The following is a 13,761-nucleotide window of genomic DNA, read 5'->3' on the forward strand; positions in this document are numbered from 1 at the left end:
AACAAATTATAATCTCATGAGATCTCTTCTGAAATTTTATATAGAATAAATTAATAGAAGTTTGTCTCATTGTCTCACCTTTGGTTCTTTTGTAATAACACAGCAGGAGCAGTAGAACAATAATTACAATTGCAAAAAGGAACCCAGTAAGACCCAGTACAAGAGGTGAAGATCCTGGTGGTGCTGAAAGAAAGTAATAGAGCGCTGAAGACACGAGGTCCCGGCTAGCCTCGGTTAAAAACTTTCACTAAGCATTTCATTTCACAGAAAAATCCACAACTCTAATAAAAAAAAGATTACAACTATGGCAGCGCAGGTAGTTATGTCATGTGGTTTCTTCTACATCCATCCATACAGGTTTTCTTGCAGCTTATTTTTCTCCACATGTCTAAGGGTGGGTTCACACCAGCCTTGTTTAGTCCGATTGAACCGAACCCTGGAGCGTTTGTCCCCTCGGTGCGCTTCGTTTAGGTGGTGTGAAACACTGGTGTGGACCAAACAACCGCGCCAATGGTCCGCTAGAAAAGACGGGTCTCGGTCCGTTTCCAAACGAACCACGGTCCTGTTTGATTCTGGTGAGAACGTAAACGGACTTAAAGCAGGATCAAATACAGGAAACAAACCATACAACTGTGCATTGTAGTTTACAGGTGCTGACATTTGTAGAGACACACAGCTAGATGAGTAGAGGACAGACGAGGGGGAGCAATGAGGAAATAGAAATATGGGCTGACCAAACAATTTCACAAATGCTTGTGGAAACGCACAAAACACGGAGGTGTTCAAACAGTGAAAAACTAAAGGAGAGTGGAACTGATCGATTTGTGGAGCAATGTTGGATAAAAGTAAAAGTGTGCTCTCTTGCTTTGTTTACTTCAGGGAGTTTTCCCACGTGGAAATTCTGACCAATCAGAGAGCAGTTTCCTCACACATCAAAACTTTTGGTCCGCTGGTAAAAGCTGCCGTGTGAACACAAACCAAACTCGAGGCAAAACGCAACTTTGTAACAATTTGGTTATGCCACTATGGAAAACTGCCTGATATAAACAAAGGAGAGCCCACTCCTTTTGTTTTTCACTAAACAGTTTGATCACCTCTGTGTTCTTGTGCGTTTCCACAAGCGTAGTTGAAATTGTATGGTCAGCCCATATTTCTATTTCCTTGTTGCTCCCCCACGTCTTTCCTTTACTCATCTTGCTGCCTGGATACGTGGCTGTCTCTGCAAGTGTCAGCACCCATTAACAACCCACAATGCACTGGTTTTTGGTTCACTTCCTATATTTGCTTTGGATTGCTTTCTCACCTACAGTGAACCAAATGTTGGACCACTTGAAAGTGAATGACCCCCGTTTTCAGGCGGAGTTCGTTTGTTTGGTCCGCACCAAAGTTCGAGATTGCTTTCACACCACCGCGAACCTACTATCCGGCTAAACGCACCAGGGTTCGGTTCAAACGGACCAAACAGCTCAGGTGTGTAAGCACCATTAACCTGCATGAACTATTTAGGGCCCAAGCACCAAACAGTTTGGAGGCAACAGGAAGGTTTTTTGAGTGGCAGAATAATTGTACAGTCACAAAACTTGGTAGATAAGTCCCTACATTCAAAAATTTGAAATGTGATGTGGAGTTTTGTGTCGATGTGGCAAAATTGCTCAGTAGAGCCATCTTGAAAATGTCTATAAAAATCAGCCCTCACAGTATGTTTGACCTACATTTAGGTGTCATGTCCAGACCTACAAAAAAATCCTTTCGGACCCATATGGTAACCCAACAGGAAGTCAGCCATTTTTAATTGATTGGCAAACTTTAGTGTATTTTTAGTCATTTTTTTGTCATCCAATCTACCCAAGACTTGGTTGGTGTATAGGAATGACCTTTAGCATAAAACGCTCCTCCAATCTTGTACAATCCTTGTCTGTGAATGTTCTCAGTCATCCAGGTCATGGTAATTCTAAGCTTAATCCAAAAGGCAACTAGACTTGGTTTTTCTTGAAGACGTTTCACCTCTCATCTTCAGTTCTAAACTGACTGGTGGATGGAGCTAGAAATATAAGCCTCTGTAGGTCATTAGTATGCTATGAGATGTGTTATCAACGGTGATCAAATGTATCTAAGTTTTATTTCCTAAAAAAAGTTTGATCATTTGAAATCCTTAAAATAAAATGTATTTATATCATTCATCATTTAATTAAGCTGAAAATTCTGAAATAAAACAAGAAAAAATACAAAAAAAATTCATACTCACATTTTACTGCCACCCAACTCTGTGGAGACTGTATTTTCCCACATTTACACTTGTAAAAGCCTTCATCTGACTTTGACGCTGCAGAGATATTAAACTCCTCTCCGGTATCCTTTCCAATAATATTGTTATCTCTATAGAAAATCATGGGGCAATCTAATCTTCCTGTCTTCAACTTGCAGCCAAGAGTGAAAGAATCACCCTCTGTTACAGGATGAACAGGACTCACCAGGATCATATTCTTTTCTGTAAAATATTAAAAATGACTACGTTTAAATCCCAGAGCATAAGGTACATAAAATGTACAATATACAGAGGGCCACTGACAGAAATATGAAAATAATTTCATCTTAGTTTTTGAATAAATGAGTGTAGTAAATATTAGTCAGATAAATTTACTTAACATACCAAGTGCCTGACTAATGGGTCACAATCTGACATAAAAAGAAAATGTACATTCAATACAATGAAAACATACTGTCTGCAGAAATGTTGACTGCATTGCTGAACTCTCCTGATCCAGACTCACACCAGTACACTGTATTACCCTCCTTTAATTTGGGAATATTGCATGTGGCTCCAGTCATTGTCTCGCAGTCCGAGCCCTGCGTATTGGAGCTCCTCACTCTCCACTTGGCAGAGTTTCCCTCACAGCTCAGTGTGACAGAGTCAGTGATGAAATGCTGCACTCTGTCAGGACTCACTGTGAGAGACGCTGATTGAAAATCTGAAGAAGAAAAAAAAACAGAGATATCATGAGATTGAGGACACCACACTACACATTCAATAATATCTTATTTCCCTGGCTCTAGTTTTATTTCACACTTAACTATTTCAAGTAACTCTTATGAGATAGATTACCTCTTTGCTATGCAAGTACATATAACACTGGAGGAAGTTAGGTAAAGATAATATAGTATGATAATCATAATCGTAATAAGGTTAAGAAGATCACACATTCATGAGGACGAACTAAAACAATTTAAAAAATGTTACACTGTTTAGACAATCACATGCTTAAAAAATGTAAAAATGCTTTAAAGGTGTTTTAATGCAGTAGAGTAGATCTGTGATCTGCTACATGGTCTTAATCTGACAGCCAGTTGCTTAGGTCTCCCTTCGCATACCGAGCGAAATCCAGGAAATGAAGGTATTTTCTCATTTCCAGAGAAAAATCACTCGTTATCTCTTGGGATTATTTCACAAAAATGTTTAGGTTATGTCGGTTTGAAACGACATTGTAACTTACTAACATGTCAAGAGTGTCAAGATAGTGTTGAGGTAACATTTTGAGTATATTTATGTTTTGCAGAGGGTAGTTAGTGCTAGTGCAACCCCATTCGTACAGACAGTGAAGTAACAATTTATCACGATGTATTTTGTTTAACACTTTCATTTGTATGTTTTATGCACTTTTGTCAACTTTTGCGAGTTTTTACTAAGTTTAAGCTTCTTTGTACTTAAGTCATATGAGAGAAAAGAGTTGTTTCACATGAATTAGTTGCATATTATTGTAGCTGCAATACAGTTTGTTCTTTCCACTCTCTACCTTCCTGTTAATAATGTTGATTTGTATTGTAATGTGTTTTATGAATACATTTGACAACAGCGCTGTGGCAACATTTCGAGTATATCAAAGTTAAGCGGAGAGTATAAAAGGACAAGTGGGGCCACATTTGTTTCTCGCCCTTTAAAGTGTTTTGGTCACTTTTGTAAGTGTTTACAGACTTTAAGCAGCTTTGTGCTTAAAAGGTATGTAAGAGGAAATTTTTCAAAAAGTGTGGTGAAAAAATGTATGAGAGTGATGGAGTGATGTTTCTTCATCTCAACTGTTCTCTGATTATTCTGTTTCTCTGTATTCTCTCTGTTTATTTATACAAACACAACTGCCCCTTAAACACTCGTACAGAAAGGTAGAGAGTTGAAAGCACAAAGTGTATTTCAGTTACAATTACATACACACATTTTTACGTTGAACATAATTATTATTAGATAATTTTCTCCTCACCTGGTCTCATTAGTTTCTGCTAGCTACATGAAGGTAAAAAGCAGGGGTCTCCAACCCCGCTCCTGGAGAGCTACCTTCCTGCATGTTTAAGGTTGATCCATAAAACGCACGATTCGAATGTTTTGCTCGTCATCAATTCCCTGAGACGCTTCAGCTGGTTGATAATGAGCAGATCATTCAAATCAGGTTGGGCATCCCAGATATAAAGGAAGAACATCAGTTAAAAAGTAAGAAACAAGTAGTAAAGATACAAACCCACCTCCAGACCAGGCGAACTTTGGGTCACTGTACAGAGTGTAATAAATAAGGTTCCCTCTCTCAGCTCTGCACACATATCCTGCTGTGTATGTCTGTCCATAAACAGTATAGGAATTATGTGCAGTCCCACTGCTGCTTCCAGGCAGAAGCTCATAGCTGTAGGACTTGCCAGATTTTGGAACAGCTTTATACCAGTAGAACCTCCATCCTTCAGATGGATGTTCAATTTGACAGTTCAGGGTTACTGAATCTCTGGGACTCAGCCATAATGGAGACACAGTAAGGACAGGCCGAGGTGTATCTGTTGGAAAATTGTTTACTCAGACTAAATGTTTTAATACATAGTGTAGAATGGGTAATGAAATAATATGCAGTGCATATTTTCACTGCAAATGTGACTTACAGTCATAAACCCGCAATCTTAAGTTACCACTCCTTTCAGTTGTTGTGTGTTCACCCGCCTTTTTGCCGAAACAAGCGTAGTCCCCATTGCGTTCTGGATATGCAGTTAACAAGTTTTCATGTTGACTTAGAAGTCTGACATAGCCTGGTGATCTCCATTCATACTCCCAGTCATTGTTTTCTCCATCCTCGATCTCACATGTGAGGGTGATATGCTCTCCTTTATATATTTTATGCCACTTGGGTTGTATGGTCACAACAGCCTTGTTTGTGACTGATCATTTAAAAAAAAAAAGAAGCCCACAATAAAAGCAATCATAAATTGCAAAATAAATTGGCAATACAGAATGCAGGAAAAAACAATCTTATCGCCAAACTTACCAAATTTGTTAAGATCGATGTAATTAGTGTACTCTGTGTAGTAAACAGGGTTTCCTCTTCCTCCTCTACACCTGTAGCGTCCTCCCTGTGAGACACTGATTTGTTGACTTGAAAGGACTACAGCATCTTGTGGGTTCATGGGCACAGGCGAGGGATTATTGCCTCTGAACCAGGAGTACTTCCAGCCAGGTGATGACGGGTTCACAGTGCAGTTCAGGATCACATTGCCCCCTGCTGGGATGCCCGGTTTATCAGCACTGATGTGCACCCTTGCTTTCTGGTCTATTTGAAAAGTAATTGTTGCAGTCTTTCAAATAAGTAATGTAAAATGTTCAAAAGTAGTTAAACCATACAGATTTATTTACATAGAAAACCTTATTAAAATTACACCTTCACACCAAATCGCATATTGCTACCACTATTGTCTCTTCTAGAGGTGGTACTCACGAAATGTCAGTGTGATGGCTTCACTCAAATCTGTCGAAGAAAAAGGGTCTTCTCTGTGTCTACCTTTACACCAATAGTCTCCATTGTGGGAAGAAACAGCATTTCCAATCTCGTACTCATTAGAGCGGGATGATGTGTTCAAGTTTGGTGTCATCCATTCATACATCCACTCAGTCCTTTCAACTCCATGGATCTCACATCGGAGAGTTTTCTTCTCACCTTTGAATATCTCGGTCCAGTTGGGCTGCAGGACCACAACAGGCCTGTTGGAAACTGATCACAACCAAAATAAGTTAAAATAAAAAAAAAGTTAGGAATTTAAATATAAAATAAATCTAAATGTTTTCACACTTATGGTGATCATAAATGCACCTCATTTATTCTGGAACAAACAACAATACTCACCAAGTTTGTGAATGGTCACATAATTGCTGTCCTCTGAGGAGACCATCGAGTCTCTTCTACTTGCTCTGCACAAGTAGTTGCCTCCCTTTGTGACACTGATAGTTGTGTTTGAGCCATTTCTAATGGAGAGTTCTTGAGAAGAATCTGTTGTTCTTATGAACCACTGATATTTCCAGCCAGAGGGGTCATCAGAATCCACAGAGCAGGTCAGCACCACATTTTCTCCCACTGGTATGGTTGTGTTATCAGCTCTTAAGGTGGCGTAAATTTTTTGTGCTGTTAATTTTTTAATGCATAATTAAAATGTTAAAAAATGTTATTTCATTATATTATTTTCATTCATCATTTGCAATGTTGACTTCAATATCTGGCTGAAAAGCAATGTCTTACTGCCCTCTATGGGTCTAAGTTTTAAGTTGCACCTATGACTTGAAAACATGAAGGGAGCATTGTTTTGAATAAAGAAAAAACACCTACCATAATGTAATGCAGATTTTGAAATGGTTGATCAAAAGGTGAGAAGTCTGATTAACTGAACAAGCATTTTCTCTAATCAATTCTTAGATGCAAACGTCTTTCTGACTAAAATCCACAAAGTAATGAATGAACTGGCCAACTTATACACGGCTGTCTTCTACATGACTTTCACACAGAGAAATCGGACAGGTGGTCAAATTTGACAAAAGTTCTATTGTGAAAAGTGTGTCCTTGACTTTTCACAACATATACGGTTAAATTGTCTCCTGAAAATCTTTTCGTCCCTAAACCTACAAATAAATGATTTAACAGTAAATATATTTAGATTATTATTATTACTATTTTGGTTAAATCTGTTCTTACCGCAAAAACATGTAAAACCACATAATATTAGAAGAAAAGAATGCTGAAAAGGAGATGTGTGTTTCAACACTTCTAGAGAAAAAGGAAATGATAAAGAGTGACAGTTTTAGAAAAACAGAAATTGTGTAATCACCTTTAGCATGTCCACACTTAAGGAGCGTATTCATCACTGAAATAAAGATTGATAATGCATTAAACATCAAACTGACCGAACAATAAGGAATTATAACAAAGCTGGGCTGTCAATATTTGAAATGTGTGTCACTAAATAATCCCAAAAATATTAAAATAAGTGATAAATCAACATTATTACAACTTCCTCCTATACAATTTCTCGTTTGAAACACAAGCCACATTTCTGCCTACAGTGAAAACCATCAATCATTCCAGCTATCAAGCCAACACACACTAGTTAAAGAAGTAACAAACTAAATAAAAAACTTAACTAGTACTGCCTTTACAGTTTTATAAACTGTACCATTCACACAAATACATTTTATAATGTACTCACAGAAAAAACTCAGCAAACAGAGCAAAGTGTGGCCCATCCTCACATCCAGCTCCGACTCTCTGGCACTCTTCTTCGCAGAAATATTTTCAACCACGCCTTGACGTCATTACTTCTGCTTCTGGAGTGTCAAAAAAGAAATCAAAACTCGTGCTGAAATAAAGCTCAGTCATTCGTAGCCTTCCCCTTTAAATTTTAGACGATACATTGACTCTTTTTAGTGTTTGATGGAATTGTTAAGTTCTAAGAATCCTGTTTATTTCAGTTTTTGCGACACTGTGCACTGAAACAGGAACCTGTCCTTGTGGTCTTGATTTTGGTAAACTTCCAACCTTTACGATGACTGTTGATTTCTTAAAGTCATGTATCTTCATCTCCTTCTGTCCTTTCTATCGTCACTCTGGTTAATAAAATCTAAGGCATTTTTTTTGTCATGTGCAAACCCTTCATACACAGCAGTCATTTCAGCCATCTAACAGGGATATCTTAGAAAACAAAAATAAAATGAACTTGAGATTCACTCCATCCATATGTCTGTGCTTACTGCTGTTCAGAGTGGAGCCTATGCCAGCATGCATTTGTCTAAAAGCATGGAGAACATAACCACAGCACACTATAATTCTATTAACTAAAACTGTTAACCATGGATATAAACTATACTTGTTAAAATATACAAAAATGTATTTTACTTACAATTAACATGAAGAAATTCTTCTATAGATGAACCGACAGGACTCTATATTATGATGTGTGTGACGTGTTCAGAATGGAAAGCATACTGATTTTGAGTGTGTTGTTAGTGAATGCTGTTCTGTGTCAATATGATACACAAAGGAAATGTTACAAAAGACAAAGCCTCAAACTGACTTAGGAAAAAGAGACTTCAAACAGGAGAAAAAAATAATTTTCAGAAACCAAAAACACAAAAATAAATTAATAGCATTTTGGTTAAAAAAAAAAAAAAAGCTGTCTCTTTATCAGGTGTTATTGACATTTCCGTTTAAGTATAAGTTTCAGTTTGATTAAAATCTGACACCATTGGTGTTACATGATTTCCTGTTTGTTTGGGGTCTTGCAATAATTTTCTGGGTTTATGTTTCTGGGTTTACAATCCATTTATTAATGTTTTTTAGCATCTCAGACGTTTGGTGCCCGTGTGGAGAAAATGACATGAAATATGAAAATGTAATACTAATGGGAAAAAAACATTTCTTTATGGACCTGGAAGAAAATCAAAGATAAAAAAGAGATAAAATGGTATTTAAAATGTTGCTTATAATTCAATACACAAATGCACATTATGTGGCTTCATTATTACCAATGGCTGTTCCTCGTTTGACTTGAGAATAAACTGTTTGGAGATGACTTTCCTAGGAATAGAAAGATATTTATTTCACAAAAAAACATCACAGATTACATACAGTTTAATAGATGTTGGACCGAAAGAGGAAGTGGAATATTCAGTAAAAGCCATACCATTTGCCTTTTTTTGTTTGTCATCAAAAAACATCCAAAAATACAGCAACAACAAAAAACTATACATCAAAAACATCCAAAAAATAAAAATACATGCTTTTTGGTGGCTTTGAACATGTTGGTATTTAATGGTTTTCTTGCATGCATATAAACATATTTATAAATAAAAGGGAAATTAACTAGTATAACTGAATTTATGTTCAATCTATGGTTGTGGTATGAAAAAACGAAATGAGAGATGTATGTTGAGAAGATCATTTTACATCTTAAGAGTCAAAGAACCATCAGCCTAAGGAACAACATAATTTCATTTTAAGTAAGTAAGTAAGTTTCATGTTGTGTTTTTGTTTTGTCTTATGAATCAATAACTTTCATTCTTAGGAGGGGGAAATGACAGTAAAAAACTGTCTTTGGTTGATTGTACATGACAATGTTGTTTTACTCAACAACATATTTATTCTCAAAAATACAGTCTATTTCTATTTCAGGAACAGCATAACCACATGGAAGAAAAAAACAGAAGCACAGTTCAGTTTTATGGTCTATGTTAAAATTAGATATTTTGATATGAAATGACACAACTGAAAAAGCAAAATACTCCAACTGACTCCTTGTGGAGGTATGTGGTAGCTTCCTGAGATGGCCTGGCTGATTTAACAACTCCTTTACCTCCAGAGTCTTTATTAATATTTCAAACTCTTAATACAAAACATAGGATGAACTTTGGCATTTGACTGTACCTGCAGCAGATCCCATCTTTACAGTCGAGTAAAGGGAGCTCTCCTCTAGTTCATTATAATGTCCCGTTAGGTTGACGAGATCATGATAAAAGAAAATATGAAAACGTTTCTTCTAACAAAATGTTCATGTTGGTCAAGTTAAAACTTATGTCATAACAAGAACCTTTGTTATAACGTAAGAAACTTTTACACTGATTCTACTGATCTTTTTTTTTTCTAACGTAGCATTCAGGGCTGAAATAAAGCCATTGCTGGCCTCAAAATATCTCCTAGTGATGGTATTTATTCCTTGTATCTTAAATACTGACCCTGATTTCTAATACTTTTAAGCTGAATCAAAGAGTATGCGACATCGAAGGATTCATCTTCATCTGAAATATATACAGCAGGAGAAAACTCAGGAGATTGTGGGTCATGGTCAAAACAGTCTCCAACATATAAATGTGGTTGTGCTAATTCATTTTGGTAAAATCAAATGTGTAACTAACACTGCTTTTTATATAATAGAGCCAAGTGTGAATACTATTAGTGATAATATTTTAACATTAACTCAACTGGAAGAAATGTATACGATGCGTTTGAATCCATTTCAAATTTGTTTCACTGATTAGTTGAGTTTGGTTCCAGTTTTATTGGCTGTGGCTTTTGATCTGCCTACAATTAATGTGTAAGGAAATGATACAGCCTTAAATATGAAATGACATAGTTCAAGTTCATAGTTGATTTTTTAAAAAGATATTGACCACTGAGATGAGAAGATTGCACTTTAGATTGGGTGTCAGTGTGGTTAACCATTTCATCTGGACCAGAGACCTGATTTGTTCGAGACTTTACAGCATAGACAGTAAATTTGATAAGGAGTAAGTTTTTAGGTTAGAAAGGGAAGAGTGTTGTACAAACCTGGCAAAGTATGCATCTGAAAAATAGATAGTTACATTTTTTGTACTTGCATCAGATAAATAATCAGATATAATCAATGATTTCGAATCTAAAATAGATGGTAAATGGACTGTACTTATATAGTGCTTTTCTAGTCTTTGCGACCACTCAAAGCTGCTTTTACACTACATATCACATTCACCCATTCACACACTGATGGCAGAGGCTGCTACGTAAAGTGTCAAACTAGAGATATCACATTCATACCTGTTGGCTATGCCACCGGGAGCAATTTGGGGTTCAGTGTCTTGCCCAAGGACACTTCGACACGTAGCCTGAGGGAGCTGGGGATCGAACCTCCGACCTTCCGATTGAAGGACGACCGACTCTACCACTGAGCCACAGCCGCCCCATCTAATGTGTAATACATTGAAAATCTATACGAAAAGGTCTCACGCTTTGATTTTCTGTGGCAACACAACAGCAGCAGGAGAATAATAATTTAAATTTCACAAAACAGTCCTATGATCAATGGCAGGAGATAGGAAGAGCCTTCAGGCCTGGACGCTGCAATAAAAAGAAGAATCGATTGCCTTCACAAATATTATTAACCAATAATATAACAGAGCACACATATTCCTGCATTAATAAAAGTTCACAAATGACTTTTTGGGATTTACTTCAATTAACTTAAGTATTTGACATGTTGTTTCTTGAATGTGCACCCCAATTTGTGAGTATGGGAGTGTAGAGAAAATGGCTTAGTTCATACTCACATTTTACTGACAGCCAACTCTGTGGTGAGTCTTTCCCAGAGGACACCTTTAGAAGCCTTCGTCTGACTTTGACACTGCAGCGACCTTCAGCTCGCCTTTAGTCTTTGTTTTGTTGATGTTATTATAACGAGAGACAGAAATATTAGAAGTAAATCCTCCGTTTTGCAGCCAAGAGTAATTTGTAGGCGCATCAATACAGGTGTCAAGTTGCCTGTTCTTTCTTTGTTTGTACGGCTGTATGACCACAAAATAAACAAAGGCTTTCAGGCCTGTAAAGGTAAAACTGGGTTAAAGAAAACAGATGGTGCCAGAAAGAAAGAATGAAAAAGACATGCACAAACATACTGACCTCCAGACCAGACAAACTTAGGTTTGCTGTACAGAATGTTACGGTTTCCTCTTTTAGCTCTACACACTTCCTGTTGTGTGTGTCTGTCCATGAACAATGTAGAAATTCTGTTCAGTTCCACTGCTGCTACTAGGCAGGGGCTCATAATTGTAGTAGTTGTTTGAGCATTTGGGAACAGCCTTATACCAGTCAAACCTCCATCCTGCATCTGTGTCATTTACACTGCAGTTCAGAGTGACTGAGGCTCCAGGACTCAGCCATGAGGAAGACATGTTGAGAACAGGTTTGGGTTTATCTATTGGAGTGTGATTCCACAGAATGAATACAAGTTATAAGTAGGACCAATATACTTGTTGAATTAAGGCTATAACTGAAATTATCATTATCCGAAATACGACGACAATACACCGGTGGATCATCTTAAAAATCATTGGGTCTGCAGTCTACATTTCAAACCTGATGACTTTGAACGAGACATGACATCTGAGGCGGGCGTCCTAGATTGAGGAAGTGTAGTTTAGCAAGCTCCCTGGCCTGTTTCCAGGGCCCATTGTTGAAACAGACAGCGTCCTCCAGAGGAAAAGAGCCTAATTGCATTTCTTTTATACCATAATGGCATTAGCTCCCCATAATAGCATGACAGGACTGAGGTTGAAAATTGGCGCTTGGCCCTTTAACATTATTAGGAATCGTTATTGAACATATCAGAATAATGTTTACTTCAGAGTATTTTTTATCTGCCAAAATAGACAATCTTTGAAAATCCAGCATGATTAAAATTGTTTATGGTTATGTTTAATACATAAAGACTTAAGAGATTGGATTTTTATTAAAATCTTACCTTAACCAAAGTGACATTGAATGAATCATTTCTATTAACCTTGACCTTTTGACAGCGGCTCTACTCATTAGCATGCTTGCGTTGTGTAACTCTTACGCATTCATCAGTCATACCCCATTTTGTGTCGATACGTGGAATTAAATGATGCACATATTGCTGGAAAATAAACCAAGAAAGATGACGCCATGAAGTGTAATGCTGTGACATTTCTCTTCAGTGACTAAATAGAAAAGAAAACAAGGAAGATTGTGTAATCACCTCTTGTATGTCCACAGTGGAGGAGTGTATTCAGTACTGAAATACAGGTTAATACCTCATTGGACATGATCGACTGAAAAAACATTTAAACAGCAGTCAGTACAAGGCAAGAACATTCCTTGAAATAACTGGAAGGTATATGAAATGTATAATCACAGTATAGTCTAAAAGTATATAATATGTATCACTTCTGATTAAACAACAGAGTCCAACTTTCAACGACAAATTCACCCAAAAAAAACACAAATCTGCCTTGTTCCGTTACTCTGAATGTTACCGAAAGTGTTTGCAGTAAGAACAAACATGTGATCTACTCACTGAATAACACCAGCACACGAAGGGAAGTGTGTGCACCTGTCAAACATTTCCACTTTAAAGCCTGAACGTGTTTCACACAAGCTGTGGGAGAAAAGCCGTTGCTACTTATATCTTCATGATCTCATACGTATCCTACCAACGGCAATGCCAAGTGTGGCCCATGTCTTCTTCCTTCCCTTTTTAACAACACTAACACGTTTACTCTGGCATGCTTCAGGTCCGGCTCATGCAATGAGGACACAGCTTTAGTTGAGTAGAGTGCATGTTCTCTGGTAAAATAGTAGGAGTTGAAAGTCCATATTATGGTATGTAGGAATGGCACAGCTACTTTTAGAATCATGGTAGAATCATATTAGTTTTGGCAAGGCACAGAATTTCAACTGTCCTCGTCATTCTTAGCCGAACCGATGGCCAATGTTAATCTGTTTAGTAAATGTATAAAGAGCAGGTTGTTATAGAGGAATGGAACCCCCACAGGGTGAACAGGATCTTGTGTCACCCTGAAGCTTTCCATTCTGTCATGTCTGAACCTCAGTTAAGTAACATTTTTTGTTCCCTCATGTATTATGTCTCGTGTTTCCTGTTTTATTTTGGTCACTCACCCTTGTCTCCGTTTCAGGCCTGTGTCCTGTC

General features: G+C 37.3%; 1 protein-coding gene across 1 annotated transcript; it reads right to left on the reverse strand.

Moving 5' to 3' along the window:
- Positions 1–415: 415 nt before the first annotated feature.
- On the reverse strand, positions 416–6,203 carry LOC138601208 (Fc receptor-like protein 5). Its single transcript, XM_069672788.1, has 8 exons — positions 6,144–6,203; positions 5,739–6,011; positions 5,292–5,564; positions 4,912–5,184; positions 4,510–4,809; positions 2,721–2,969; positions 2,242–2,488; positions 416–572 (listed from the first exon to the last, which is right to left on the reverse strand). The coding sequence occupies exons 1-8, from the start codon at positions 6,187–6,189 to the stop codon at positions 416–418; spliced, it is 1,818 nt and encodes a 605-aa protein (XP_069528889.1). The 5' UTR covers positions 6,190–6,203.
- Positions 6,204–13,761: the final 7,558 nt, after the last annotated feature.

This window comes from Semicossyphus pulcher, unplaced genomic scaffold, assembly GCF_022749685.1.
Source record: "Semicossyphus pulcher isolate SPU_LCO1_2020_fin unplaced genomic scaffold, fSemPul1.0.p SCAF_21, whole genome shotgun sequence".
In the NCBI taxonomy this organism is placed as follows: Eukaryota; Metazoa; Chordata; class Actinopteri; order Labriformes; family Labridae; genus Semicossyphus; species Semicossyphus pulcher.

Bases quoted from the DNA above. Each gene is read 5' to 3' on its own strand.
- LOC138601208 (XM_069672788.1), bottom strand. From the start codon at position 6,189: ATGGTCTCCTCAGAGGACAGCAATTATGTGACCATTCACAAACTTG. The intron at 2,970-4,509 runs GTGGGTTTGTAT...TTTCTTCTTCAG, and splicing joins AAAGTTCGCCTGGTCTGGAG to ATTTTCAATCAGCGTCTCTC. The intron at 2,489-2,720 runs GTATGTTTTCAT...AATATTTTACAG, and splicing joins AGTCAACATTTCTGCAGACA to AAAAGAATATGATCCTGGTG.